Source organism: Monopterus albus, unplaced genomic scaffold, assembly GCF_001952655.1.
Source record: "Monopterus albus unplaced genomic scaffold, M_albus_1.0 scaffold34.1, whole genome shotgun sequence".
NCBI classification, from domain to species: Eukaryota; Metazoa; Chordata; class Actinopteri; order Synbranchiformes; family Synbranchidae; genus Monopterus; species Monopterus albus.
In genome coordinates this window covers 3,871,074-3,886,119 of record NW_018127914.1, presented here as the reverse complement: position 1 = coordinate 3,886,119, position 15,046 = coordinate 3,871,074, and the positions used below count along the sequence as shown (strand labels likewise).

Here is a 15,046-nt window from a genome sequence, read left to right as displayed (position 1 = left end):
ATGAGGGACTATGCAATAGTCAACTGAGGTGCAATACTCAAACCCTGGGGGTGAAATGCATTGTAAATATGCACATATGTAAATTCTGTTCTTGATTATTCAAATACTTGATTCTGTCTATTTTTGAGTACTTGGAATTTATTTATCAGGATGTGTGTGTGGTGTTTGTTTCTCATGGTGTTATGTTGTTTGTTCTCTATTGCTGCTGAAACACTGAAATTTCCCCATTGAGGGATCAATAAAGTACCTACCTACCTACCTACCTACCTACCTACCTAACTGGACAACTGTTAAAATAGCTGGTTGACTAATTAAGAACTTAGCTAAAGGAAATGTACAAATGCACACTTAACAAAAGTAACCACTAAACAAAACATCATTTAATTGTGTGGATAAAATATTGTAACATTATCTATGTTTAAAACATATTTAATAGTGTTAAATAGCATTGTCTTACAATCCCTGCATAAGAACACAGTGAGTGTTGCCAAAGGAATTTGAACTTATCTGATTGCTTTGGGGATACTGTTAGTAAAAGGTTGGGAATTGCTGAGGATTTGAAACTAATTCTATGTGGAGCAGTTCCTGAGATTTACAGTGTTTGAAGTTTACAAAGTTGTTTTTTTTTCCAGGAGAAAAATTGATTTTAGCAAGTGTAATTGACATAGAAACCATGTTCTCAGTCCAACAGTATGACTAACCATCCCCTCATCTTTTCTAAGCTGAATGATGTGAATCAGGTTTGCATGTGAAGAACTATAGAGCACTGAAACTATACGAGAGAAAACTGCCAACACAGATTGACTCTAAGCCTTTTCTCCAGTCGGGCTTCTTGAGATCAATCGTGGCCATAGCAGGAGGCTCTGGACTGAGCTGGACACCAGTCAGAAGGGAACATCTCATCAGGAGTGAGATCAATTTTAAAGAAACAGCAAACAAAGAGAAAGAAAGCGGTTATGAGCCTAGTCACTTTTTCTTCCTCCCACTCAGCAGGACATGCTTAACGCCGGAGGAATGTCACATATTTACTTTCCCTCCTTCCCATTCCTCATCAGCACACACACTCAGCGTAAACACAGACTTCCCCCGTTTTCTCCATCTTTAATGGAGCAATCCAGACTATCCTGTCAGAGCTGTAATGTCATCCTGCTCCCCTCTAATCTGCTGCTCTTACTGCTGTCAGAAGCACTTTGGCTTTGACTGGGAGCCACTCTGATCAAATACAAACCTTCGCAGTTGTTTAAAAGAGTGTCTGTGCATGCAGTGTATATTTTCCAAAATAATTCTTTAACCGAAAATGAGTTGAACATTTGTGACTTGAGTGGAAAGTAAAATGGAAAAATGTGTATGTCACTTGTAGCTGGTACCAATTTACACACTTTTATAGATGAGTAAAATTAAAAAGCTTTTTAAAAATGCATAAAACACTTACAATGTGATGAATGTTTGGCTTTTTCACTGTTTTGGCAACAAATAAATCAATAAACATGTTTTTAAAATTTCATCCCTTCCATTTCACAATCTTCTGCTGAATAATTTTTATTTTATAACTGACTAAAAGGATTTTCAGCAGTATTTCTTTGCTGATTGTTGGTTGTCGTCTGTCGCTGCAGGGCTTTGGGAGCGTGTCTGCCGAGCACTGGTTGGGGAATGAGTACGTTTACCAGTTGACCAGCCAGAAGCAGTATGCCCTCCGTGTAGAACTGACGGACTGGGATGGACTCCAGGCCTTCTCACTATATGACCGCTTCCAAATTGGCAGTGAGAAGCAAAACTACAGGTAATATTGTTCATACTAATACTAGCAGATAAACACTGGAGTAGTTTGAACTGCCTGCTAAATATCAGCATGTTGCATAGTTGTAGACTTTTAGACCTTGTTTAGACTTAATGTGCTTTGGTGATCTGAAAACAAGTTGACAGCTGAGACCTCACCGTTCATCGATGTAAAGCTTTCATAAGACATCCATCGATTTGTATCCCACATTTATCTCCATTTTTTTTATTGTTTTGAGCTTTAAACAAACTATCACATTCTGCATTGATGACCTTTTTTCTGTAACGTCATTGTCAGAGATGCATCAGCACCCATTAGCGTTTACATTACAAAAAATATGTGGTCCAATGCGTCCCAGACCGCCTCGACAAGGAGTTTGAGTGATTGGATCACAATCCATCTTGGTGGTCATTTACATTTTACATATTTAGCAGTGTTCACTTGTTATCTGACTACTCAAAACACACAGAGAAGGATTTTAAAACCAAGTCTATATGGCATCTTAGTGTCTACACAGCCTACGTTGTGAAAGCAGAAGCTTCAGACCTCCATCTGTGTTTACACAAGGTATGATCTGACAGTACTAACTGTAGGCCATGTTTTTGGCAGTGTTCAGAGCCCAAAACACAAATGTAGTTAGGCGTATAAAATGAAAGAAAATACTGTAGGCTTGAAGTATAAAAACATGCTTTGGGTGACGGTTACACACATAGTGAGAGCGAAAAGCAAGCCACTAGGCAGGTGTACTGATAAAAACAGAAAGATGAGGCAGGTGATGTGACTGAAATGCCCCCTGTGTGGACAAGCTTCTAGCCTGGTTTGGACCTTTACTTGCTGTGATTGCTGCACACCAGACAACTATCTTTAGCATATGTCAGTACTGCACAGACAGGAGACATAAAGAAATGATACTAAGGTCACAATGTTCAAAAGTGTTAAAACTATAAACATGACTAGTGACTGGGAACCTTTCAGACATTCCAGTCACGTCTGTTATGCAAGTCTGTGGCAAGATTTTTTTTCAGTCCAAATTCTTTCCAAATCAAATTTATCGCTTGTCATCGTCTCCTTATTGAAGGCGTTCTTTTGATTGACTATTTGTCCTTGTGTGTTGCGGGAGCGAGGGTTTCTGTTTTCTTTTGGGGGGGGGTTAATGATAACAGCCCTCACACTAAGCCAGATGCTCTCAGATGGGGCAAACTACTGCAAATTCCATTGCTAGTTCCAAGCAATGGCTGACTGCAGAGGAGAAGGTCTGACATCTACAGTTCTGCACTTTCACAGGAACAGGAACACAAATGTCTTGTGTCCAGTTTTGAATGATGAAGTATGAAACAACTATGTGGCCTAAAAGCCTTTACTTCAATCCTTCCATTTTCCTGCAAAAAGCTCCAGAAAAGAATTCCAGCTTCAAGTGTTTCCCTTTTTTTCAAGCTTGTTGCCACATCTCATTTTAAGAACTGTCTTGTGATGACAGAGGTTTCATTTTATGAGGTTTCTGTCACTAGTTCTCTAAGGACCGGAGAAACAGATTTCAGTCGAGTGGAAGAAATGTTTTTTGTTCTGAATTTCACGCAAACTTGAGGTTTTGTGTGGCAACAGTAAAACTTCATCTGTTGGTAACTTTAGTGTTTTGTTTTCTGGCTCTGCTCTGACTGCACAGGCGCCGACTTCTCCGTGTGACACATGTTGTAGATATGGAAGTGGACAAGACGTGTGGTGCTTGATATTAAACCACTACTCAGCGCATCTAAGACCTTATTATTAAGCACATTTTGATTTCAAAATGTCATTTTTCTTGCTCTTACACACACACACACACACACACACACACACACACACATTTATATTTGTTTTTATATGCTCTTTGCACGTGCTTTACACATTTTTAACATCCAACAAGGTCTTTTGTTCTTTTGATTTTGGAACCAATAACTGTTTTTGTCCCAGTGAGACAGGCAAAGGCCATCTCGGGCCTGTGCTGGATGCAGAGTCATTCTGTTGAGGAGTCCAGTCAACTCTATAAATAGATGTGTTCTTGACAAATAGTTGTGGTATGATAACCACACACTGTGCCTCTGAAACATAGGCCAAAACAAACCACATGGTCATGGCCCCAAACAAGCTGATGCTGCAGCGTTCTTTGTTCTTTTAGCTTTGGCACCTTCTTGTTTCTTGGTCAAACAATCTGCGACAAGCTCCCCAGATTGTATTTGTTGCTCTGAAACATCAGAGATAGCTGTAAGTGCTACAGCCTGTCTTTTAGTTGGTTTTGGATTATTTTCTGCCATATGCCTCGGTTTACTGGAATAAGGTGTGCGTCAGTGCAAGTCAGACAAACATTTATAAAGGCCTCATGTGGTCTAGTCAACCTGCCGCTTGCTCTCCATGTGTGTTTCCCTCTCTACCTCCTGTCACACCCACTGCGAGAATAAACGCACATAAACAAAGCCACGAACAGAAGAGCACCACTTGGAAATTGTGCAGAAGAACTGAATATTCTCAATCAAACAATGCTCATGACTCACCATTTATCACAAAGGATGCTGAGCATTACAGCCAGGAAATGTTTGTCCTGCTGCCAGTGCCTTGGTTTCATCTACATACAGTATACAGTGAAACGGAAATTGCTCAACTTAGAGAGGGAGGGAGGTGTGCAGCGATTCCTTTGTGAAATATTGGGGCCTAATCCCTTATAACTGAAATCATGTAGCATGGGATCACTGTCATATTTATTACCGCGCTCTAAATGTTTGGACCCACTATTAACTTTTATTTGCTCATCTAATTCATTTTGGCTTTGTCAATGATAAGAACATAATAATATTGATACATTATTTAAAATCGCATTTTCTAAATAAGGCGCCATTTCTGCCCATGCATTGCTTGAGGTTTATATTTAAATTGTAGGAATATAACCCCTTTGAGACTAGGAGACAGAATACAATATTGAAACCATATATCAGTGGTCATGAGAAGCGTGTGTGCCTAATATAATCCCATGAAACCTGATTTAGGCATCCATAAACAGCAATTTTCCACCATTTTAATAGAACTGGGGAAAAATCATTGCTTCTTTAAGTCACTACCATTAGACTGGTCTTTTTTCATGAAGGCGATTTTGCCCTCACAGACTTTGCTTCCACGAATCAACTGATTACAGCCCATCACTTTTCGGGTCAAAGGTCATGGTGTGCCAAAACTTGGGCAAAAAAAAAGGTTTTACCACTTTATTTCTGTATTCACTGTATGTGAAGACATTTATTAATCAGTCAACAAGAACTTAACTGTAGCTTTGGAAATCTGATGGGAGTTTTCAGTTTTATGACATATTAGCTAATAAAGTTCAGTTAATAAATAAAGTATATAACATTTTTTGTCATTCATATAAACTTTGCCAAACCTATTTATGAACCTTTAAAAAAATACAATAACTACAGTATCTGTCGTGCTCAATATCTGCCACGCCGAACTGACAGAGAAATGTTTTTAGAAGTAGAGCGTTAGAAAAAGCAGCTGTATTAATGTAATATCAGCCAAATAAAAGAAGAAATCTACTTTAGCTACATCTGCACAGTGTATATTGACATCAGCACTGTTGTTTTAATGTGAATAGAAATCATGTTCACACTTTGAAGGGTCAATTTGGACCAAGCAAAGCTACTAAGTTCCCACTGAAGCACAACCTCATATTATTGTGAAATGAATGCATTTACTGTTTTTTCTCTCATTGTGACTGAGCTCACCATAATTGCAGAGGTTACTCTCTTTATAAACAGCAGAAAAAGTCCCCTATCCTCACATTATTTGGTTGATGGCCTGCAAACGTTGATGTAACAATAACCATCAGATCAGCACACTGAGCTCATTACCTTCATTTATCAAAGTTTCATGCTTCAAAAACTGGACTTGGTACTTTGTATTACTATGACAATCCAGTCAAGCTCAAAGCAAAACGGCAAAGACACACAAACTAAGAGGCTAATTAGAAAAAACGGAATTTAAAAAGTCATGCTGAGTCAGAGGGACAATTATGGTAAAGAATGAAAAAAAAATGCACATTACACAAAACTGAATTATGTGACAGAAAAGACAGAGCCACAGACCAAATCAAATGAAACACAATGCAGGCTTGGATAAACACTTTCAGGCAGGACAATGGTCTTGACATTACAGAGGCGTATAGAGTCCTTGTTTTCATTGTTAGGTGGCGTTGTCATTTATTTCCATGACATGATTTGTAAATAGACAAATCCCAGTGATTATGACTTTTAGCCAGGAAAGGCCCACCAAACTTGTCATAATTATTGCAGTGATGTATATTGTAATTATCTCAGATCTTAAAGTGGTATGATAACAGTGAAGGTAATGGAGCTTTCTGCTCTTTATTAAACAGGGGTTTAATAAAAACACAAGCATTTAGATAAAAATGTATTTGGTCATTGTTATAACTTTGTTAAACAGCACAGAAAGCTAACAATAACAGGGTTATTTACAAGAAGTGCTTACACACATAATGAATCTTGGATTATTTACTGTACGTTGTAGTTGTTTCAAGTTTGCAGTGAAATAAAACTATAGTTGTGGTGAGGATAATGAAACCCAAATGGTTCCTATGTCCCATCAGGGAGAAAACAAATGTGTAACATATAAAATAGTCTTTTGCAACTACAAATCCTCAAACCCTGGCCAAGTCTGTTTAGAAACAGAAATTCAAAAGAGTGGAATGTGCATCACTGAGGTGTGTTTAATCCATCTTCTAGTTGCAGTGAGGTACCCTGGGCACCAAAAGCAACATTCATTTCCAAAATGATCTACAATAGAAACATTCACAGAGGTTGAATATATGCACAGGCACAAGTTGAGGTTTACGAGGCAAAATGGTTCATATATACGTGCAAAGCATCACAGCTGGAAGAAAAGACTTGTGTGTTTATTTCTGAATGAGCCATTACATGTTTATTTAAAATCTTTTCTTGTTCTGACAGCCAACTTCTGAAATCCAGTGATTTCTTCATGCGGTAATTGCCCGAGTCCCCCTGGAATCAGAGAGATCTAGTTTAGATGTTTTTCATTTGGGACTTTGGGAAAGAAATTGGCAGAGGTTTGGGTTCCAAAACACGGTGACCTCTGTCCTTTCCAAGACTCACACTGAGATAAGTTATGTCTATTTGAACCCCATTCCTGAAAGCTTCAGTTTCAACAGGTTTGGTTTATGAAGAGATCATAGCCATGTTGTTTTGGAAAACAAATCAGCAGAAATTAACTATGTAATCAAAATGATAAGATCTTTTCATAGAGCCTAAAGCTGATTGTGCATCTCTCCATCACCTCTTTGTGTCAAATATCAGAAAATACAAATGAAATATAAAATATATTGGGCACATCTGGTAAAACAACCTCAACTCCAAGTCCACTTATTATCCTTATCTAGAGCTTTCAGCAAACGCCATCTGCAGATGAACTTACTCAATATGTTTGAAAGTTGCAAAAGGTTCTGGTATGTGGACTTTGAGGTAAAAGAGTCTTATGCTTAGCTGGGCATATACATAACAAATATCCAGCTGCTGCATTAAGAAAGTGGCACCTGTGACCTTCTATCAATAAACAGACAACAGATTTCTCAGCTGTCTTTCTGGTTTCCCTTTAAGTTGTAAAAAAAAAAAGAGTATACTCTGCATTTGGCAACTTTATTCATATATCTGTGACCGCAGAAACCAGTGAGAATTAAAAAGCATTTTGTCAGTCCATATGCACTCTTCCAGGCCTATATACATTTATACATACTGTTTATATACGTCTCAGCTGAGTCATATGATGCTCAGTGGAAGAGAGCAGTCAAGCGGGTCTCAGCCAGCCAGACACCTCTGTGGCCTGGCAGTAGGAAGCGAACCCTCGGTCAGGGCGATTAACCTCTGCAATGGGCCAATCAGGCTCCAGTTCAGGAGGCTAATGACTGCCAGGTGTGTAACAGCATGCGCTGGACTCTCAGCTGACTGGGCTGTCACCTTCATGTTATAGAGATGAAAGAAAACAAGCAAGATAAACTTGGCACGTGAGTCAAAAGATGACAAGTGATATGTTTTGTTCCAACCACTTTTATTTGAACACAGTTTAGAGCTACAATATAATAATTCACTTAACATCTTTATTTCTGGCCGAATGTTTACTCACTTTCCCTCAAACTTGTTGCATCCGGCCTTGACTCAAACCTCTCCGGTGGAATTCATTCATAATATTGTTGTATGACAGCAGTATCTTCTGTTCTGAGTTGCACAGTGGTTTGCAAAATGTGACATGTCAGATAAGAGAGAGACAGCAAACAGGCGACATGTTAACAGATCTTAGGGCCCCATGCCATTTCCAGTTTGCTCAGCTACAATCCAACGCATCTGTGCTCTGTGTGAGCATAGAGGGATAGACTCTGTGGCAAAGAAACTCCTATAAGTCCTCTGTAAGTGCTTCTCAACTTTCTATAAAGACAACTCCAGTGCAAGTGCATTTTTACAAATACTCAGCCTGGTTCTGGTGCATTTTTAAAGGCGCTTTCTTGAAGGAACAGCGCTGAGACAGAGCTCAGCACAGTGTGTCCTTTTAACTATTTTGACTTCAGAGTTTATTTTTTAACCATTTATACCTAAGTAGTATTATACTTGCATCTTACTGTACTGTATGTACAAGGTGCAACATTTCAGAAACATCACTACTGAAATTCAGAGTTTGAACTAAAAAGATGCGCCATTATTAAGGCATTAAATGTTTGATGATGTTTGATAAGAGTGTTTCTAAAAATGTCAATCACTGTAACCTAGTTTTACTTGGAAATGGTCTCAGATAAACAGACCACAGTCATCTGATTCCTCACCTGACCCGGCTACAATCCTTTCCCACATGCACAGTTTGCAACAGTAATACTCCAGAGCATAGAGTCATTATGACTGAAACTGAATCTGTATCAAAGCTATAAGGCGTCGGTTCATCAGAATGACAAAAAAACATTTTCTCCCTTACCCATAGTGGTATTTAGTCACATATAGTTTTGGTTTTATTTGCCCAGGTTTTGTTGTATCTCCTCTGGAGACATTTGCAGCCGCCATATTACTGTCGAACTAACATTTAAATTGCCCTCACTTCTATAAGAAAAAGTACTGTACTGTAATAACACTGCAGCTGTTAAAACCATTTTTACCCATTTATGGGACCAATATATCATATTCCAGTATAGCCCTGCGTTGCATATCAACCATTAGTATTTTACGACATTCAGTGTGTGTGAGGACCCATTGCTGGCAGTTGTGTATCCCAGCTTCTTAGCCAAGCTTGCTAACATTAGCACAAAGTCCTAGACATTACTTTATGCTCATATTCTTTCACCACCTACTGAATGCTACTGTCAAGCCCTTACATGCTGGGTTTTGTGTTTGTCCACCAAGACTAAATTTGCCTGCCAACTAGTTTACTATCCAGTTCAATAAACCTAAGTGTTGACAGGGGTGGTATTTGTGATGAGTCTCAGCTCAAAATCCTGGGAAATGTAACCAAAACTACAGATATCTGCATGAAAAAGTACCATTGGGGATAAAAAGGGAGGGAAAATGCATTGTTCTTGCTTTGACTTTCTGAACATGTTGAAAGATCACAAACAAGCCAGCTGGATGTTAGAGGAATAAGACAGCATGACTCCCCTGAGGTGTCATTGAGTACAACCAAATGATTCCCCTCACAACTCAGTGTTTTGGTTACAAATGAGCCTTAACCAATTGCATTAGGTTACTAACCTGGCTGAGCAGATGTCTGTCCCCTGAGACCTTTCATTAACATCAGCCACTAGAAACTCTCATTCTTAGAAATGGGTCAGGAAGAGCATCTCTTCCTTTTGAGTTCATTACTTGGCCTGTCTTTGATTACCCCGCTTATCATTTGAGAGCATAATAGTCCCTTACAGGAAAAAACTGCAGATGTCAGTTGGACTGAGGATTGTTGGTCTGGTAAATATGCTGTGCAGCTGGTAAACACACCCACAGACTATTTAAAGCAGCCTGTCAAAGTGTCATGGTGAAAATCCCTCTTGATGATGTGCCTTGGCAATTCGTCAGTGCAACAGTGAGCATAAGAGCTTTGGGAAAATGGAGAGTAAATGTGCAGTAAAGCCTGTTCTTTATCAGAGCAGTAGCAGACCACTATGTTCCTCAGAATCAGGAATTAGATAATAGAACTACCCGTAAGTGAAGCAGCGTGCTTACTCTGAATAGCAAAATGCATCTATCTCAGAAGACATCTGCTGCCTGGTAGACACAGGATAATACTCCAGCATGTGTCACCGATGACGAACAGTTCACAGGAACCAGCGCTTTCAGACGTACAGAGGCTAGTTATGATATACTCACAGGCCCTTATCCAAACTTGTAATGTTTGGTGGTCATTTGGTGCCACTGATTAGACACAACTCACCCTCACATTGTGGGATTACACTTACTCATTTAGTGGCTTAGTGAATTCCCTGCAGTCACACTTGTTACTCTGCTGTTCGAATCAGCCGTTTACACAGCTGTCCAAATACAGGAGTCTCTCACATTAAACAACTTTCTTTCCTGGGAAGTCTACCAGTCTCCCCCCACCACCCACCACCCCCTTTTTTGACATGTTAAACCTGATGCCTCAGACCTTAATGCTACAAAAGGCTGAGGCTGGAGGTGCATACAGTGTGTTCAACATTTCCTGAAAACATAAAATATTGTTTTTGTATTTGTTACTTTCTCATCGGAAAAGCCAAACTGGGTGCAAAGTTCACTACACGCCCATAGTCCCTTGTTGTTGTGAAATGAATTCAGGGAATTTTTTCCTTTGACAGTGTTCCATACTTATTAATAGAGACCTCTTTGGCACGGTGCTGCGGTCCTGCTCTGTGGATGTACACTCCTCTTTTGGGAGAAAGTAAAACTGAGAAACAAAGACATTTAGAGAAAAAAGCAGAAGTGTGATTCAGCGGGACAGGGGAAGGCATGTCCCAGCGGTAACGGTAGAGCTGTCAGACGGACACAGGGTTTGTCTGATCCACATGTAGCACTTCCCAGTCACACCAGGAGAGAGTTCACAATGGGACACACTGATGAAATCTGCCTCCAAGCTCCATGTTACTATTCAGGTTTTGCACTGAGCACTGGGCATCATTCTCCACAGCTGTTTACTCAATTATAGCATCATGGCATTTATTCAGTGGAACCAGTAAATACCCATACATCTGCAAAGTACTGATTTTCTTTTCTCTTGGTTTGTTTTTTTGGACAGTAAAAGAAGTTTTATCTAATTGATGTTAGAAATAAGAGGCAAAAATACTGCTGCAATAGTTCTCCATCTTTACATTTCAAAATATTGCTGGTATAATACTTAAGTCCTGTCAACAATCCAGAAACCTCATCCTTTCATATTCCACTCCCCAGTTATGGTGTTCAAGTGAGGAGCTCCACTTGTACACTGATAACCAGCTAATCCGCTGCACTGGATTTTTGTATCCTGTGTTTCTGGGTTAATTCATCACCCACTTGTTTACTGTGTAACTGTTACAAGTCTGTATTCACAGATTTAGTTCGTTGTCCTTGTGCAACTTAACATACTGTAGCCCTGCAGATGGAAATGTGATTTCAACACATTCCTTACGTTACATGCTCTTTCCACTCTATATAACTCTTTCATTTTCTTCCTTTCACTCTTTATTTTATATTCTGTGCCCCTGTTAATGTTTGTTCCAGGTGCAGTATGCTGTATGTACTCAATCGAGACAAAAAATAAATATCTCAGGAGACATTTCTTTCAACATGTTATGTCTTCTTGCTGTGTTTAGTGCTTACACTGCTCACACCAGCCACACTCCTCTGCACCCTTTCCTCCCCCTGATGTGTTTTCATGTCCTGACTCCCTCCTCTTCCTCCTCCTGATGTCTTTCAGGCTGTTCCTGAAAAGTCACAGTGGGACTGCAGGCAGACAGAGCAGCCTAGTCATCCACGGGGCAGACTTCAGCACCAAGGACATGGACAATGACAACTGCATGTGCAAGTGCGCCCTCATGCTAACAGGGGGTAAGTGCAGCCGAACAGGGGGGCCTTTGTGTACATCACCATTACCTCCTGGTTTATGGATAATTCAAGTTTATTATATCTTGGGTATTATCTTTGTAATTTTGGCCATGATTTCTGTTTGCTATAATAACACTGTAATCAGCAAAGTAATTGCTAAAAGCTGAGAACACTGCAATATTGCTGCAGTGAAGACAACAGAGCAAAAATTGTGTGAGTGGTCAGACAACCAAACCAGGTAAGAACAAGCTGACAGTTGGGCCAGATTGGAGGAGTTTGGTGTTTTTATGGCTGCCAGGAAGTGGTTAACTATCCAAGATGTAAACAAGTGGAATTATCCTTTAACTCTTTGCCTCCACATGGCACAAGGGAGATCACACACCTTCTTTTATGAGGGAAACAATATTGCTGTACAACCATTCCATCTAACTTTCCAAAGGCGGTTTTCTCTGATTGGCTTTATGACCAACCCTATAATGTTCACTGCTCAGTCATTTGATCAGGTCAGTATGTTTATAACTTTGTCTTGCAAGACATGCAGTGGATGAACATAGCCACTTTTATCTTCACCCATTATGCTATATATTCTGCATCCTCTCCCAGTTGTACTGCAGTTAGAAACAAGCACATTATAAAAAAATCCCTGAGCACAGCACCGAGTGTTAAAGAAGTTGAAATGACTTTGCTTCTCCTGCTGTGTAAGTGGAGCCCAGTGACCCTCGTTGTCACCTCATGGTGGCTTTGCTGCTATGGAGTCCTGAGCTGGTACTAACCAAAGATTTCTATGAGTAGATGACCTCTTAGGTGATTGTGAGTGAAGCCAGAAAAGGGCACTGATCACTAATCATCAGCCCTGATCTGTTTGATTCATACCCTGCCTGTACCCAGCCACAAAAAAGGTTAATAACATGTAGTGTAAGTCGAGGCTAGGGTGAACCCAGCACTGTGCTAGCTGGAGTAAATACAATATATCATTTACTCCCTGCATTTATAAGAGCAGGGCTGAGGTTAAATGATGTCAGCGTCTGGAACATACAAGATAAAAATTCTTCTCTGTTACATTTGGTGTATTAAGAATACAGAGGAGGTTGTAATGTTGGCACACACATAATCTACAGTGTAAATTTACCCAACACCAGAACATACACATAGGGATAAAGCAATGACAGTAGGAGGCAGGGTGGATCCCTTGGTCATAAAAACTACATTAGCTAAGTCTTTTTTTCTTTCAAAATAAGACATCGCACTTTTTTTAACAAGTCAGTATAACTCTGTGGCCTGCAAACCGAGAGGATACTGATCATAAATCCCAAAGGTTTGCTGCTGTGTACACTGAATAATGGTGGTTCTGTGTTCTGTGGTTTATCATCAAGTCAAGAATGGCATGTAGGATACATTCATGCATTCTGCTTTAAGCCTGAAGTGGAACAAACACTGGAAAACATTTTATATCCAGTAAATCTCATCTGAAATTGAATAATAATAATTAAATAAAAATACAATTACAGTAAGATTCAGAAAAATCAAGGGCACAGTCTAGTTGAAAGAATGATTACAGAAAACAGATTAAATCAATTCAAAAAAATGGTATGTTTTTATACCGGTTGTTCCATAATTTTGGACGGTAACAGATGTAGCTTTATTTTTTAACTGCTTGTACATTAGGTGCTCGCAGCAGATAGAAGATGCAGAGACAACTGACTAAGTATGGAGGCGCTAAACCACTTGTACCCTTCCTAACCTGGAATAGAATTTTAAAATCAACTCCTAAAGGACATGAAGCCAGTGTGTGGCTTAAATCATAAAGTAACCATCTTGTAAGTTGCAGCACATCTACCCTTTTCTCTGAATACCTGCGCTAGTTCAGGGAAATCATGAAATGTGTTGTCAAATTTTCCAGTGCCGTTCATTAATCTGATGCACCTACTGGAGCTCATCCACATACAGTACAGTCCTGCTTAAAATAGGATGATGTCCCAAAAGTGTTCAGCAACAGGTACTGGTGTCCCAGTGAACCCAGTGACAGTTATACTCTGAGCAGATAGCACTGCACCATTGCCATGACCCCCCTGGTGGAGATGCCATGAGAAACTTTCAACCAATGGAAACACTTGCAGTATAATTGAAGTAACTCGACTGATACCTTGTTTTTACCTAGTTTCCCCCCCCCACTGGTGATGTACAATAGAATGGCTCAGCCCTTTAATTGACTACTGAATGTGGTTTTACTCTGTATTTTAGGCAGACAACAATATTTCAGTATTTTTCTTCTCCTTATCTTCTGCTCAGGTTGGTGGTTTGATGCCTGTGGCCCATCTAACCTTAATGGCATGTACTTCGCCCAAGGACAACACATAGGGAAGTTGAACGGTATCAAGTGGCATTATTTCAGGGGCCCCAGCTACTCCCTACGAGCCACAGCCATGATGATCCGCCCACTGGACTTCTCCTAGTCTTTTGAACTGCTGAACTTTTAACTTCCAAACAGCTATGTAGCACATTAGAGGGACGCTTCCTATTTTATCCTCTGGTCTCATCTCATTTTGCAAGCCATGGAACTCATCCAATAGATCTTCTGTTCAATTTGTTCTCCCCCAGAGCAGCTGACATTGCTCTGCTGCTGTTGCCTTATAAGCTTTCTCTCAGCTGAACTGAAAAGAAGCCACGGGCAGCAATACAGAGCAAGACGTGACTCACCTGAACTGCTTCTTGTTGTAGATCAGATTCAAAAACCTGTTTTTTAAAGACATAATATGTTTAGGTGTGTGAGCTCAGACTAGAATTTGGGCACATTTTGATCACGTTGTAAGGTCAGATTTTATTAAGCATCAATTCTTTTCATTTTCCTGGAGACCTGTGTTATAGTCAAATGGAGGATTTGAACTCTTCTGAATGGAAAGCAGCTATCATAGAGCAGCACTGACTCTAAACTGCAGGACAGACTTTGTCAGTTTACAGAGATGAACCAGAGATCTGGCACTGTTGCTAACAGAATGCAGCCCATAAAAGATCCTGACTGTGTTCTGCATTGTGTTTTAATACTTTTTTGTTCATCTAACTGTACACAATATCCAAAGTAAGATGAAGTTCTTTTGTACTGTACAGTGTATACTACATTTCTATCTGCATGATGTATAAAATAAGGTGCCATTGAATTTCAAGTGCTGAAATGCACTTTGTAATAGTTATGAAGGTC

At 39.7% G+C, this 15,046-nt stretch overlaps 1 protein-coding gene across 2 annotated transcripts in view; it reads left to right on the top strand.

Annotated features, from left to right (window-relative positions):
* The window catches only part of angpt1 (angiopoietin 1), a 49,628-nt gene extending 34,588 nt beyond the window's left edge, over nucleotides 1-15,040 (top strand). For both annotated transcript variants that reach the window (XM_020597459.1, XM_020597460.1), the window contains exons 7-9: nucleotides 1,614-1,780; nucleotides 11,723-11,853; nucleotides 14,140-15,040. In XM_020597459.1, the coding sequence (XP_020453115.1) occupies nucleotides 1,614-1,780; nucleotides 11,723-11,853; nucleotides 14,140-14,303 (462 nt within the window). In that variant the 3' untranslated portion in view covers nucleotides 14,304-15,040. The remainder of the gene's footprint in view (nucleotides 1-1,613; nucleotides 1,781-11,722; nucleotides 11,854-14,139) is intronic.
* The last annotated feature ends 6 nt before the right edge of the window (nucleotides 15,041-15,046 follow it).